Source organism: Chamaea fasciata, unplaced genomic scaffold (genome assembly GCF_029207755.1).
Source record: "Chamaea fasciata isolate MVZ Bird 193981 ecotype frontalis unplaced genomic scaffold, bChaFas1.0.hap1 SCAF_6, whole genome shotgun sequence".
Taxonomy (NCBI): Eukaryota; Metazoa; Chordata; class Aves; order Passeriformes; family Sylviidae; genus Chamaea; species Chamaea fasciata.
The window spans coordinates 49,522,071-49,533,952 of NW_027094091.1; the positions used below are offsets into that span (position 1 = coordinate 49,522,071).

An 11,882-nucleotide genomic window follows, 5' to 3' on the forward strand; every position below is an offset into this window, starting at 1 on the left:
CCACTGTACTTTATCCAGCCAGGAACAGATTCAGGCACAAAGGACGTGCTCTGCAGGCACGGTCAGCTTCCCCCTGTGTCCGGATGAGACACAGGCGGGACCAAGCACCTCCAGAACGGGAGCCAGGGAGGGATTCCCCCGCATGGGGAGCACAGGCACATCCAGGCACTGCCGCGGCCCTCAGGGCGAGGCGCAGAGGAGGGCATGGCGTCCCGTTAGTCGGGAAGGGATCTGGGCAACCTGGTGTCGGCAGGAACAGGCCCACAGCCAGGACGGCGGGCCTGCTGCCCTAAAGGCACAGTAATGTCCATCTGCCGGCCGGACTGAAGGGGCCGCGATGGAAGACGCTGGTACAGCCGTCAGCAGCCGCAAACGCAGCCGCACCGCGAGGCAACGCTGCGGGCACCCTGAGGAAACAGAGATCTTGGCCCGCACTGCGGCCTGCGGGAAGAAAAGCGCTACACGGCGCTTGTGACAGACACAGCGCGCCCCGGCCCTGCAACGGAGGGAGGCGAGAGAGGGAGGCAGGAGCCAACTCCTTCGCCCGCCCCTGAGAGGGAGGCGGGGAGAGAGGCAGCGGAGAAGGAGGCGGCTTCCCCTTCCCCTTCCCCTTCCGCTGGCAGCCGTGGCCGTGCGCGATGGCCAGCGGGGTGAGCGTCTGCGTGCCGCGGCGGGAAGGTCGCCCGAGGGCGGGCGGAGGGTCCCGCACCCGGCAGGATGAGGCGGGAGAGCTCTCCCTGCCCTACCCTCGCCGCCGGGCTCCGGAGGCTGCCCGGGGCCGCGGGCAGGGCTCGCCGTGGCCGCTCCCGGGGTGCGGGGGTTGTGCGGGCGTCTCCGCGCTCTGGCCCACGCGTGTGAGGCGTGCGGCGGAGTCGGTGCCGCTACTTAGGCGTGGGAGGCTCCCGCTGTATTTGCAGGGTTGGGAAGGAAAACACGCGTTTGTTCCCCGCCGGGTGTCGTACTCGACCCCCGTGCGCGTCCTGTGGGTCTGAGGGCTGCGCTCCGGCCGCCCCTGGGTCGCGGCGGTGGAGGAACAAGCAGAAGACCTTGAGCTTGCGTGGTTTTCCGCGGGCTTCGGGCAGGTGCGACCGAATCGGCTGGAAAGACGGGGTAAAACAAGCCCCTGCCTGCTCACAAAGCCATTGCCTGGCACGTTTGCTGCATTGCTTTAGGAACAGCGCGATAGGCCAGACCTTCTGCCAAGATTTGTCCGAATTGTGCACAGGCGGTCAGTGCCCGCGGCCGAGCGGGCTCGGTGGCCGCGCTTGGCCGGACGCTGAGGCTGCTCCAGGCTGGCACTGGGTTTGGAGCAGCTTCTGTCACCGCCCGGAGCTCGGTTTCATCCCGACTGAGATAGCCGATCGTGTGCATAGCCACAAGGAACCCAACAGCTGTGCTCCAGTGCTAGCACGGTAATAGAGGAAATGAAGAACTCTGCTGGAAGTTGGTGTTTTGGGTTTTAGTCCCAGCTGTTGGCTTCAAGACTTTCAGCAAAGCAGCAGTGGAAAGCTATGAATAATAAGGGGGCAGAAGAAGATGGGGCTTTCCTGATACCCACTCTGAATATTCCAGGGGCCTCTGTGGCTGTATGAACTGAATCAGAAATCATTATTTCCAAATGTGCTTCCAGAGGCGTAGTTAGTTTTAGATGTTCAGCATTTATCCTGTAAGGAGACTTTTTTTCCTCCTTCCTGTCTCTAATTTTGTGTTTAACTAAGCGTGTGGAAATCAAATTTTAGGAATGCGCAGTCTCCAATGCAATAACAAGTGATGACTTAATGAAGGGAGGATGAGGGGATGGATTGAAAACCAGTAAATGATTTACTGAATGATGGCTCCTCTTGCACTTTGTGCTTTGAATTTAGATTTTCTGGCAAAATCTTTGGTAGATTTAGAGATTAGGACCAATGGCTCACACTGTGATTCCACACGTAGTTACTATGGCACATACCATGCATTTTTGTAGTATTTACCCTGGTATTAAAAAGCCGGACAAGATTTCATGGTTCTAGTTAGAGGTGTTTCTGTCTAATTTAGACCCATGCTGGCTATTGGAATGGGTACTTGTTTTCTGTTACAAAGCTTTTTGGGTCTGTAGTATGTATTTTACCAAATTTAAGCTAAGGTAAGTATCTAAGTTCTGCTATTACAAGTACAGTGAGGATTTTAACTGGCTCTGGCAAAGCCTGGTACTGTTTATTGTACAACAGAAATACTACAGAAAGGCATAGACTAGCCATTATTTTCTGCTGATCACACGTGATGAATCAGACCTGGCAATTTATGGTCTTGAGGATTTAATTAATTTAATCAATCCTCTTTCTTTCAAGCATTCCATGGGAACACCATAGCTATTTTAAACACACAAAATGTCATGTTCTTCTATTGTTTTATATTTCTAATAGCAATGGTTCAGACCTTGTCATCATGAAACTGACTTCTAAGGGTAATCCAGATGCTTATCTTGAAGCTGCTCTAGAGTGTATGGCTATAATGCCTGCTGATTTTCTCAGTCAGCTGTGTGTATGTACCTATCAATAGGGTTTACAGATCCAGAAATCCTGCTCTTTCATCCAGGCTCTGCACCGTTGGGATTGAAAAGCTTCCTGGGATGTTTAGGTGTGGTCGCAGAGCAGGATTTGTCCTGGTGCTGAGAGCAGTGAACGAAGATTTGCTAACAGTGATCCCTGTGACCACTGCAGTGGTGTTGGAGCCTTACAGCCAAGTCCCTCAGGTCCCTCTGCATCACTGGGGGCTCTGCATGTCAGCTGCACACACACATCTCCTTGCCAGAATCCTACTCGGAAACCATCCTGATAAGGAACAGGAAATTCACTCTTGATGTGGGTCTTCACGGTTTCCTTTCTGAACTTTCCAACTTCAAACACTGTGTTTAATGAACATATCTGAAATGAATGGCAGTCTTTGATTTTAAACCACTATTGTTATTATGCAACCTTTCTATTCATGGTGCTCACTTCACTACAGCGTGTCTCCCAAGCAATCCCAGGCTTATTATATTTTCTACTCAGTAAGAGAATGACATCCAAATTTCAGATCTTGGCTTACTCATTATTGTTTAGCTTCATGAAAGCAAATGTGGGGCAATTAAACCTTTGTGTTGAAATTATGAATTTCAGATCTGGGATTCTTTCCAAAAGCCAGTAGTGCTGCTTTTATTTTCTCACTTGGCTGAACAAGAATTATTTTAAACGAACCATACAACAGATGTCCTCTTTCTTTTTCTTGTCATTCTTGTCTTTTAGGTTATTAAATGCAAGGCTGCTGTTGCCTGGGAGGCAGGTAAACCTCTCTCTATTGAGGAGGTGGAGGTTGCTCCACCAAAAGCTCACGAAGTTCGTATCAAGGTAATTACATCAACTCTTATCTACATGTTTTCTGGTTTAGGAAACTGAGTATTAAAGATGAATGGTTTGTTTGCCAACAGAAGAAATGTTGAATAGATATCATTAGTTCATTAGTATCTCAGCTGGCTTTCCAGAGAAGAAAATTACAGTATTTACATCTTCCATTAATGAAAAACACTTTTAATTTCTACTAGTCTCACTTCACAGTGTGGTGTGAGAATCAGTTCCAGTTGTTACAGACTAATTTCCCTCAAAATGTCTGAACTGGGAACATCTTTATCTTGTTTGAAGGGCAGCAATTTGTCACTTGTGGCAGCTGTGTAACATGCTGGATTTTACTTCAGTCAGGCCATAAGTTACTGGCTGCTGAGCTGGGATTGGTCTCTTGGATCCCTATACCCATGTTGCTGATTTCATCAGGACTTTCCAGGAGCCTGTATCTGCCAAAAAGTATACATTCATTTGAAGTTTATTTCTGTGGAAAGGATTTCTGCATGGAGCTGAATACTTAAGCTGGATTTTTGCAATACTGAGAGTTCTGCATGGTCTCTCTGGTATTTTACCTCTTTAAGTCTTAACTTATTTCAAATCTGAGATGCTAAACTACTTTGAGATGACTTGGAGCACTGGTTTCTAGTATAGGAAAAAACATGTCATCTTTTACCCCTTTCAGGGTCACATTTTGGTTGATGGAAATTATAAAAATGTACTGTCATGACTTTGCTTTTTCAAAGTATGAAAAACTGCCTTGCCAGGAATTGAAAATATGTTGCCCATATCCCAAATGCTGCCAGAACTTTGACCTGGCAATTGTTCTGAATTTCTGACCAAAGGGAATTCTTTAGATCTATGCTACTATTCTGTTTTTCAGGGTGTCTCAGATTATATATTTCTTCACAGATCGTTGCCACTGCTGTCTGTCACACTGATGCCTACACTCTGAGTGGTGCTGATCCTGAAGGATGTTTCCCTGTGATCCTGGGACATGAAGGAGCAGGAATTGTAGAGAGTGTTGGGGAAGGAGTAACAAAAGTAAAGAAGGGTAAGGAAATACCTTACAAGTTTTCTGCCTTCTTTGAAAGTGTTACTTTATTTGAAGACCAACTGTCAAACTGGGCCACTGAAATGCCACATTGCAGGAGTTAATACAATATTTTATTCTGGGGTGTATGCCTGTGTTGATTTCTGTGGTTTGTGAGACACAACACTAATCTATTCAATGAACTCTTGATTTAAAGCTTGAAAGAGTCCAGAATAGCATTTTTTTTTTACTTGAAATCAGATCAATGTATAGTTGGAAGAGGGTTGGGGGGTTATTATTTTTTCAAATTAGTTTTTATTTTTGGTTTAATTAGAAGGCTTTAAGTGTTTAGTCATGTTGTTCACTGTTGATTTGGGGTTGTTTGGTTTTACAGTACCATTGCTACTTGCTCTGAAATGATTAATTTTGGATGGGCGGTCCTCTCAGCTGGGATTAAAGTGGTTTATCTAGCACTCTGTAATACCACTGTATACCATACACAGCTTTTAGTATGCAGAGGTTTTAAGTGAACTCAAGCTCAAAGAAAAACATGGAGAATCAAGTACCTTCATTTTTTTTCCAGAATGCTTTGCTTGACTCAATAACTAGACACGGAATATTTTTTTTTCTTAGGGGACACTGTTATCCCTCTATACATCCCTCAGTGTGGAGAGTGCAAGTTCTGTAAGAATCCTAAAACAAACCTATGCCAGAAGATAAGGTTTGTATGACTTTGACACAGGCTATAGTATTCTTTGAAGGTATACCTGCTGTAGTTAGCAGAAGTAATTGACAGGAGTTTTCTTTGAAGAGTAAGTCTGTTGATGCATCATTTAATGACTTGGAAAGTAGGTGTTTCAGGAGTCACTAATGCAATTTTTTTCCACTCTTCCTTAAAATTTCTATTCTTCCCTTAAATAAAACTGTTTCTCTCTTTCCATGTATGTGAAGGTGCAAACCATTACCTTGTGTTCACAGGCTGGAAAACATAAATGCTCTGACTGTGTATTTAATCCATACTTAAGGGAAGCACTTCAGGGAATTTAGCTCTTGGGAGTGAACACCAAAGCTTTCAAGTGGTACAAAATCATACAGACAGCTCTTTTTTCCTTAACACCTGCTTCCCAGATAAATTTGCAGGTCCTGTTCTGAAAAAATTCTCCCAAACTCCAGAAAAGCTCCAGTGGCATAACTGACAGGTGCTGCCCAAGGGAAGGGTACTGAAGCAGGCCAAGACAGTGGTGTGGTACTGTGGCACATGCAGTTAGTATTGGTAACTAACACAGTGAACATGTGAATAAACTCATGAAGTTTTAGGAGTTTAGCGTCTCACTTCTGTGAACTCCTAGGTTTATTGAAATGGTCAAAATATAAAGGTGCAAGTATGCAACTGCCTCTCTGTGCTGTTCAGTGGATTCTGTCTGATGAGAATATCTGCTGCTTAAAACTCTGACTGCACTTCCCTGTTTTCGCCTCAAGAATTACTCAAGGGAAAGGAGTCATGCCTGATGGTACCAGCAGATTCACCTGCAAGGGAAAGCAGATTTACCACTTCATGGGGACCAGCACCTTCTCTGAGTACACCGTGGTGGCTGATATCTCTGTAGCCAAGATAGATGCTGCAGCACCTCTGGATAAAGTGTGCCTGCTGGGCTGTGGCATCTCCACGGGCTATGGGGCTGCTGTCAACACTGCTAAGGTAAAGGCTGGGCTCAAGGCACACACCGCTTAGCAACTACATCAGGACTGTAAATGTGATGTACCAAATCTGTGTTCCTTCTTCCTCTTCAAGTGATGAAGTTTAGCTGAGAATTTCTAACTTCCCCATAAGAGGCCACATCAGGTTAGAAGAACCTGTTGCCCTTTGGAGGAAATTCAGGCAGAGTATTCTGCATCCCTTTTGATAGCAGCTATATATGAATTATTTTTCCTGTTCATATTCATCTTGCTGCAAGTCATTCTGAAGCTCAGGGTGAGACAGAGGTGGTAGGTGAGTGGGCATGAGTCTTCAAGTAAAAGAAAAAGCTTAGTACCTACACGTTAAATTTCTATATAGTTTCCCTTGTCTATAAAATCTCATAGCCATATATACTTGCTTCCATTTTTTCCTTTATTTACAGCTTCCTTAACCTGCATTTCCTCTTCCCATGGAAGGATGATTCTTTTTCTGCTGCTCATGACTCCTTTCTTACTCCTAGGTGGAGCCTGGCTCTACATGTGCTGTGTTTGGTTTGGGAGGAGTTGGGCTGGCCGTTATTATGGGCTGCAAAATAGCAGGAGCATCCCGGATCATTGGCATCGACATTAACAAGGATAAGTATGCCAAAGCCAAAGAGTTTGGAGCCACTGAGTGCATCAGCCCCCAAGACTCCAAGAAGCCCATCCAGGAGGTTCTGGTTGAGATGACCGATGGTGGTGTGGACTACTCATTTGAGTGCATCGGAAATGTCGGAGTCATGGTGAGTGCTTCACCAACAGGAGCATGTACAGGGAGGGACCAGTTCAGCTAAATAGCAAGATCAGCTGCTTTCTTAACACAAAACATGCCAGACTCAGTAATTTAATTTTTTTTTTAAATAGTAGTAATAACTGCTATGACTAAAAAGGACAATTTACACTCAACCCTAGTTATGTAATGAAAGCAGCCGCTACTTCTTGGGTTGAAAAGGGCACTTAACAAATGTTTTTTCCCTAATCAGATGTTTTTGAGATCCTGAGTTTCTTTGTGCTCACAGTTGAAATTAACAAAATTCACATAAAATATGTTGTGCAATGAACAGTAAAATCTCGGGGATCACTCAGTATTTCCCTGATTTCTTGTGTAATTAATTTTACCTTTGGAAATGCAAAAGTATTACTAAATGTAAGGCTAGATTTTCAGGAATTACAGTAGCATTCCTGACTGTTGGTGATATGGTCTGTGATTACAGTTTATCCCAACTCTCAGTGGCAGTTCAGAGTGACTTCTTTGAAGTCTAGATGGAATATAAAAAGTGCAAAGTGAACCTTTAACAGTATAAGGGTATCTGAACCAATGGAAAACAAATATAATGTAATGTTCAGTATATTAATTGTTCCTTAAATGCTGATGTGGTGATTCATTAATTGGGGGAAGGGAACTGGACTACCAGTCCAGGCAGCATAAACCTGAGCAATAAACACTCTGCTTTGTCCTGTCTGTCCATGAAGAGAGCTGCCTTGGAAGCCTGCCACAAAGGCTGGGGAGTTAGTGTGATAGTTGGAGTGGCTGCTGCTGGCCAGGAGATCTCCACACGGCCATTCCAGCTAGTAACTGGGCGGACATGGAAAGGGACTGCATTTGGAGGTAACTCTCTCTTGCCTGTGGGGATAAAAATAACTTACTCTGGGCTAAAACTGGGAAGAACACGCTCCCTTGGTTTGGCTTTTGCAAGAAATGTATTGTTGACAGGCTATTCACAAATGTTATGTTGGCTTTTAAGATAAAGACTCTTAAAAAAATCTGTTATTCCTACAGACAGGGTACAGATTAACACATTGGTATGATATCTAACGTATTTTGAAGAGAGAATATCTCTATATACTACTCACTACTAAAGGAGTGGGACAGGGACACTGCCTTGTCATCAAGTGAAGGTTTGGTTCAGTTTGGTCCAGTGAAAGGACCTGGTCTTCAGGGAGATGGGAACTCACATCAGTATGTTTGTTGCTTTACCACTAAGTAAATTGTGGGGCCAACATGACAATGTGCTATAAAGACCTTTAAAATAAAAAGGGAACAAGTGCTTGATACACATTTTCTGCTGTGAACTCAAAGCCACATTGAGTTCTTTTTTTTTGGGAATTCAGTAATTACTGAAATTGATGGAAGTATTCAGACTTCGAATTATTACACTGCTCTTTGCCCAAGCAATACAGACCTTATTGGGTTGGGTTATAAAGATATGTAGGAGGCCTGATAGATACGCCTTGTGTATACTTTCCTAGGTAAGGGCTGCTGTTAATGTTGAATGCTGGAACAGCTAGTGAAAGATTCTTCATCAATACTTGTGTGTGTTTGGATAATGTGTTTTGCCAGACCACCGTGGGAGGGACAAACATGTCACTTGTCTCTGTTCCTTTTCATACTGATTATACAAGTGCCGGTGTAAGGGCTGTGTTTTTAATTTTCTGAGATGGGTGGAAAAGGGGAAAAACATGGCATGTTTTCCTTCTTTCAGGCTGGAAGAGTGTAGACAATGTACCGAAACTGGTGACTGAATACATGTCCAAAAAGATCAAGGTTGATGAATTTGTGACTCACACGCTGCCTTTTGACAAAATCAATGAGGCTTTTGAGCTGATGCATTCAGGAAAAAGGTAATGTTCACAATATTGAAAGGTATACAAGACACTTTTTGATCAGACACTGTCAAAGTACAGGTTCCCTGCCCACTGTCATGTTTTCAACAGGGAAGCTAAAGGGTGACAGACCACATGCATTGATTCTGAGATAAACATGCTTCTCTGAGCTTCCAGGCACGTGCCAAAACACAGTAAAAAGCAGGTGACAGTGTACAAGAGAAATACACACAGATATAAAGCTGATAAAGGGGACAGGTCAGTCTCAGGTTTTCACTGTTGCTAAACCATTCCAACTTAGAGAAAGCAATATAAAGAGACTGAAGATTACATATTCAGTAATATTTAGGTTCCTCTGCAGTTATGAGCATTATCTCCAGAAACCAGCATGGTCTTTGTATTTGATCTCACTCTGTATCTATCTATTGTATATAACTTTGGGGGAAATACTAGTTCTATCTGCTTTAGCTCATATGGATTCTATTTTGGATAAATCAGTTGACTGTACCTTGTTACAATTAAAAACACTGCATCTTTGCAAATTTCATCCAGCAGTTGATCCCTGTCCCAGTTATAAACTTCAGTATCATTTCGGTGCTTTAGTCATACATGAGCATGTCCTAGGAAACTAATAATGAAAGCTACCTAACGTTTTTCAAACAGACAAAAGAGAGAACACCTGTAGATACTACTACTCCTGATCAATCTTTGCTAGCTACTGAGAGCTGACACCTAGTTTGAAAAAGTGTTCATTTGGAGTTTATTTTACTGGAGGAGATAACAAGCATTATCCTGGATTTTTAGTAAATACTATAAGCATAAGCATGACTTCATTCTTCAAAAAAAGAAGCTAAAATATGTCTCAGCAATGAAAGGGAGGGGACAAATGGAGAGAAAATGGACTTCTTGGTAATTTTTTTTTTCTTTTTTATTTTAAGCATTCGAGCTGTCCTAAAATTTTAGAGCCAAATGCAGACCTTCTAATTGACCAGCACCATGTTAACTGCCTTTTTATAATGGAATTTTTGATAGAAGATAGAATCAAGCAACTGAAAACTCACTGGGACTAGGAAGACCATGTATCTTAGGGTGAGCATTCTCGGTATTTAATTAAAAAATTGTTAACCACTGAATAGCATTACAGAATTAGTCCTGATTATGGAACTTCTATTTCTATACTCATTCTTCAAATTCAATAGTGGTTAACTCAATCTACTTAATAAAAGCTTATTTCTAAACCCAGTGTTGGAATTATTTAGCATTAACAGTGACTGTGATTGCTGTGTTTTACTTGTTTTGCTCTAGTGATTTTACAGTGCATGTGTGACAGAGGAAGAGTGTTCTGCAGAGTCTACAGCAAATGATGTGGCATTCACTGCACAAGGCACAGCTAAGCACAGGGGTGAGAAGCAGCATGCATTTGCTGCAACTGTGCTGAGAATGGCCAGAACTTGTCAAGTTTCTGAGGCTACTCTAGGACTACAGTGGATTGTAGCATCCAACTCAACCTTGAAGCCAAATGTAGAGCAGAGAGTTTGGTGTCCAGGGGTACCCATGTTCACTGGGGTGGTCCATGTTCTGCCTTATTTCTTATTGGCCTCTTTGACAGGCCTCTTGTAAAGTTCATGGCACAACTGTTACTTGTCCTCTAGTTACTTTCTCTAGTAGTGTCCTCCAAGGCTTCAGGACACTTGTCCCATTTCCTTAACTTACTGGCAAATTAAAGAAACTTTGCAGCCAATACTGCAAAAACAAACAGCGTGGCATTGTTACCTTTAGTCAGAAATCTGATCATGCCATTGAAACAGGAAATACTACTATCAGAGCAAGTCTGCTCTTGAGGGCTGCAGGGGAAGAGGAAAGAGCATTGTGTGGTGATGGCTTCAGGATTTTTTGGGGGTTTTTTTGTTGGAAGGGTTATGTCTCAGTTTTGGAGTTGCAGGTTTTCTTAACTAGGTGAAGTGATCTGACTGGATAAGGTTCTTTTTGCATTGAAACCTGGAATCAGTGCCTCACATCCAGGAAAACACAGAGAAATAGCAGAAAACAGACTGCAAAGCAGAGGCAGAAAGCCCAGCCAGTTAAAAAAAAAGTTAGATACATAGAAACTCAGTGTTTTTCAGTGAACCCAGGACACTGATTAAGTGAAGTTTCATGTTTTAAAGAACCCTGGTCAAAACAACTTCTAACTGAACACTGAATGCAAACAGTAATCTCATTAGAAGAAATTCCCTCTCACCACCAACAATTACTCCAAGCCACTGCTATACAGCTGGGACAATTACATCTTTTCCATCTCTCATTAAAAAAATACCCCCTAGAGCATTCTGAAAATAGTTGAGGTACTGCATTTCTACTTCATTTCAGACAGTAAAGAACGAATGTGAATGCTGTAAGAATTCTATTTTGAGCATCAGGAGGAAATAAAACTGTATTTGTACCAAGAAAGATAGCCATTGAACCCAGCAATGAGGTGATTCTCAGTACCTTGTAGCTCCAGGAGGGCTGGCTGAAATTCAGAAAATCCAGTAGAAAACTCACTCCAGTGAGAGTACTCCATAATTACAAGACGGTATCAATACAATACTAGCTAACCTGGCAAACCACCCCCCCAGCTGGATCTAACAGATGTGAAATACTTACACTGGAATAGCTGTTCCTCTATGCTGCACAGACTATATCAAGACCACACAATTTTGTCTGCACTACACTGTTACTTCAGAGAATCTGCAGTGTTTGTGGGAAGCCAGTCTGTAATACCAACAACAAAGAAATGTAGTGATACCAGAGCACTTGGGTCAAAGACCTGCAGCTTCTTCCCAGCCTGAGCAGTTATGTCACAGCCCCTACTTCATCCTGCAAAGCTTTTGATTGAATGGAGCATGTTTGAAATGGGGGTTTTTTTGGAAGTTGTTCAGCAAAGGGACTCAAAACCAAGAGCTTGTACCCCACTTTTGGCAGTCAAGGTGCAGTATTGAACAGCACCATCCTGACAACGGTAAGAACTTCAGTGGACAAAAATGTTCCACCAAATCACTGTGCATGAAATGTGCAAGTACTGTGCTGGCTGTCATGTAAAACATGCAGGCTGGCCATACTCCTCCTGCTGTTAATCTTAGTCAACATGATCTACCAAACCTCTCCTTAAATATTCAAGTCAAGTTGCAGAAACA

General features: G+C 43.3%; 1 protein-coding gene across 1 annotated transcript; it reads left to right on the forward strand.

The window, feature by feature from the left end:
- Positions 1-545: 545 nt before the first annotated feature.
- On the forward strand, positions 546-9,947 carry LOC136291353 (alcohol dehydrogenase class-3). The gene is made up of 9 exons (XM_066186331.1): positions 546-650; positions 3,267-3,368; positions 4,269-4,410; positions 5,023-5,110; positions 5,869-6,088; positions 6,588-6,848; positions 7,579-7,714; positions 8,589-8,727; positions 9,648-9,947. Exons 1-9 carry the CDS (start codon positions 639-641, stop codon positions 9,670-9,672), a joined length of 1,125 nt encoding a protein of 374 aa, XP_066042428.1. The 5' UTR covers positions 546-638; the 3' UTR covers positions 9,673-9,947.
- Positions 9,948-11,882: the final 1,935 nt, after the last annotated feature.

Excerpts from the sequence above, each read along its gene's own strand:
- LOC136291353 (XM_066186331.1), top strand. Across the intron at positions 6,089-6,587 it reads CTGCTGTCAACACTGCTAAG|GTGGAGCCTGGCTCTACATG; the intron begins GTAAAGGCTGGG and ends TCTTACTCCTAG. Across the intron at positions 6,849-7,578 it reads TCGGAAATGTCGGAGTCATG|AGAGCTGCCTTGGAAGCCTG; the intron begins GTGAGTGCTTCA and ends CTGTCCATGAAG.